General features: G+C 39.1%; 2 protein-coding genes across 3 annotated transcripts in view; one reads left to right on the top strand and one right to left on the bottom strand.

Annotated features, from left to right (window-relative positions):
• ndufaf6 (NADH:ubiquinone oxidoreductase complex assembly factor 6) overlaps nt 1-2,500 on the top strand; it is a 113,057-nt gene that overhangs the window by 28,866 nt on the left and 81,691 nt on the right. The window lies entirely within an intron of this gene.
• Nucleotides 370-2,500, bottom strand: part of tp53inp1 (tumor protein p53 inducible nuclear protein 1) — a 20,288-nt gene continuing 18,157 nt past the window's right edge. For both annotated transcript variants that reach the window (XM_061915441.1, XM_061915442.1), the window contains exon 4: nt 370-2,500. This exon is cut by the window's right edge and continues 57 nt beyond it. In XM_061915441.1, coding sequence (XP_061771425.1) covers nt 2,344-2,500 — 157 coding nt within the window. In that variant the 3' untranslated portion in view covers nt 370-2,343.

Below are 2,500 nucleotides of genomic sequence, written 5' to 3'. Positions count from 1 at the left end.
AATAAATGCCCATCCATCCATTTTCTACCGCTTGTCCCTTTTGATTAAGACTTTTATTGGTAGATTGGACAGTACACTACATATTCCGTACAATTGACCACTAAATGGTCACCCGAATAAGTTTCATTCATGGTCACGGGGGGAGCTGGAGCCAATCCCAGCTGAATTTTATTAAATAAGGTCGTCATGTTTTTAACAAAGAAACAGATAATTAGCTTTGTCTTCTTCCTGCTCCTTTTCGGACTCCACGTTGTTTTTTTCTGTATTTACCTTGTTAAAATTGTACAGATGAGTATTTTTGGTTTATGTTATCGAAATAAGGATGACACAAAATTTTCACATCATGCTTTTAAAGAAAAAATCCACAGATGCGTGTATGAAAACATTTATTTTACAACTAGAAAAAGATCACATGAATGAACCATTACATTGAAAGCAGATGACCCCCATATTTCATGTTTCATCAACAAAGTGAATTGAACCGTCATACATACAAAATACACAAAGAGATATGTCGATAAATAAAAAGTTAACCCTAAAAATCATAGTTTATTTTTTTATATCTTTTTTTGGCAAACGTGCTGTATTATTCCAGTAAACTACACAAGAAAAAACAAAATGTGTAACACTTGGTGAAAAAAAAAAACAATAACAGTAAAAATGCCACAAAATATTCTTTGCACAACTGGAGGTTTTGCTACATCATTCTGTCTGGTTTGTTGGAGTCTTTAGAAAAGGGTCGAGGGCTGAGTGGTGCATAGTTGGCGTCCATTTGCTTTTTGTCTGTAGAACGTCCACTCGGGACATGAAAAGAATCCAAGTTCTTCATTGACGCATAAGAACATTTCAAGCTGGAAGGCACGTGATGCACAATTTTCAAGGCATTGAACACAAACAAATCCCTGTTAGTTCAAAAGAAAACAAATAAAAACACCAAACCTGCGATCCCTTGTCTTTTTTTTTTTTTTTTAAACATAACACAAAAATAGTTAAAGACATTCAAGATATTGGATTGTTTTACAGTCAGATCAATAACCTCACAAACATTCTATCTTTTTGTATTGTCCCATCACACAGTGAACCTTATGTCTGATGTCGTTTTCTGCTGGGGGGAAAAAAGAATGAGGTTTGATGTGCCCTTTGCAGATTTTCTAGAAAGAATCAACAGAAATACAAAAATCAGTAAAAAGAAGTGGGCAGGTGTTATACGTTCCTTAGGAATTCAAATGTTAAGGAAGCCCATTTTTGCTCGGGGGGAACAAAATAACAAAACAAAAAAAAAACCAACGTGGGTAAAAAATTAGAACTAAACACATCATTTTAACCTCACATATGAGCTTCAGACAAGTTCATAAGGTGGACTATTATTCATCAGCCATGTTAAGAGCACAGAGCCCGACAAGATAAAACAAAGTTACAAAACATCGGCGTAAAAACACACTTAAGACTAAAAAACAACAACAACAACAAAAAAACATTTCTACATTTTTTTTTGGTTTAAATAGTTGTATCAGAGTGTAACTAAGCTAGCGTTAGAAACAATAACAAAAACTGAGCAAAAGTCTCAATCCATCGTCATGGATTCAACCAAAACCACTTCCTCGCTCAGTCCGGGGGACAGAACCGCTAAAAAAGTCTGAGTGGAAAAAGAAAAGAATCAAGTAAATCTGCATTTTTAGGTATAAAAGTGATTGGTTGTGACCCTGAGAAATGGACTGCAGATTCATGTCAGAACAAATTGTCTTCTTCCCCGCCACCATGCAACACGGCGCACACGGACCCAAGCAAACATACAAACTTCATACTTATAGGTCATATTTTTACACTTTTCCAAAAAAATATTTTGTTGTTTTTTTTTAAGTACATTTTTTTTTTTTACATTTCTATTCATCTGAAAGCTACCGTTAAAACAAGGCAAGTTTAGTGATATCTAACCCTGTTTTTTTTTCCAACGTCTTTTTTTTTTTCTTCTTGCGCTGAAGAAAATATCGCAAAAAAGTACTTAATTACAAAGTTGGAGGCGGGTTCGGCTGCCGAGGTTCTACGAATGTGTCGTCCGCTCATTCGATGGAGATCAAACTCAGATGTTTCCCATCGTGCAGCTTATGATGTTTATGTGATAAAAATGATATCGAACGTTGACCGTGACATAGTCGTGCTGGGGCCAGGTGAGCCCGCCTCTGAGTAAAGTGACCTACAGCGTTGATTCTACTCATGGGAGGGGGTAGAAAGAGGAGGTTGCCGTGACAACAGGAGGGGACAGAAAAAAAGAAAAAACGACCAGCCAGCCTGACTTGCCGCTGGTGCGAGGAGGAGGAAGAGGAGGACGACGATTGAAGGCATTTAGAAGTTGAGGTGCCTCTGGCTGGGCTGGTGCAGGTGGACGGCGCCGGCCTTGGGGGGGTGCAGCAGGTTGAGACGCCGCAGGGCATTGCGGGACAGCGCTTGGCCGGCGAGGCTCGGGCGCTGGGGCAGAAGGGCACCGCGGCCCGAGAGCGCC

Source organism: Nerophis ophidion, linkage group LG11 (assembly GCF_033978795.1).
Source record: "Nerophis ophidion isolate RoL-2023_Sa linkage group LG11, RoL_Noph_v1.0, whole genome shotgun sequence".
Taxonomy (NCBI): Eukaryota; Metazoa; Chordata; class Actinopteri; order Syngnathiformes; family Syngnathidae; genus Nerophis; species Nerophis ophidion.
Note: the sequence above shows the minus strand (reverse complement) of the source record. Positions and strands in the feature narration are given on the sequence as shown.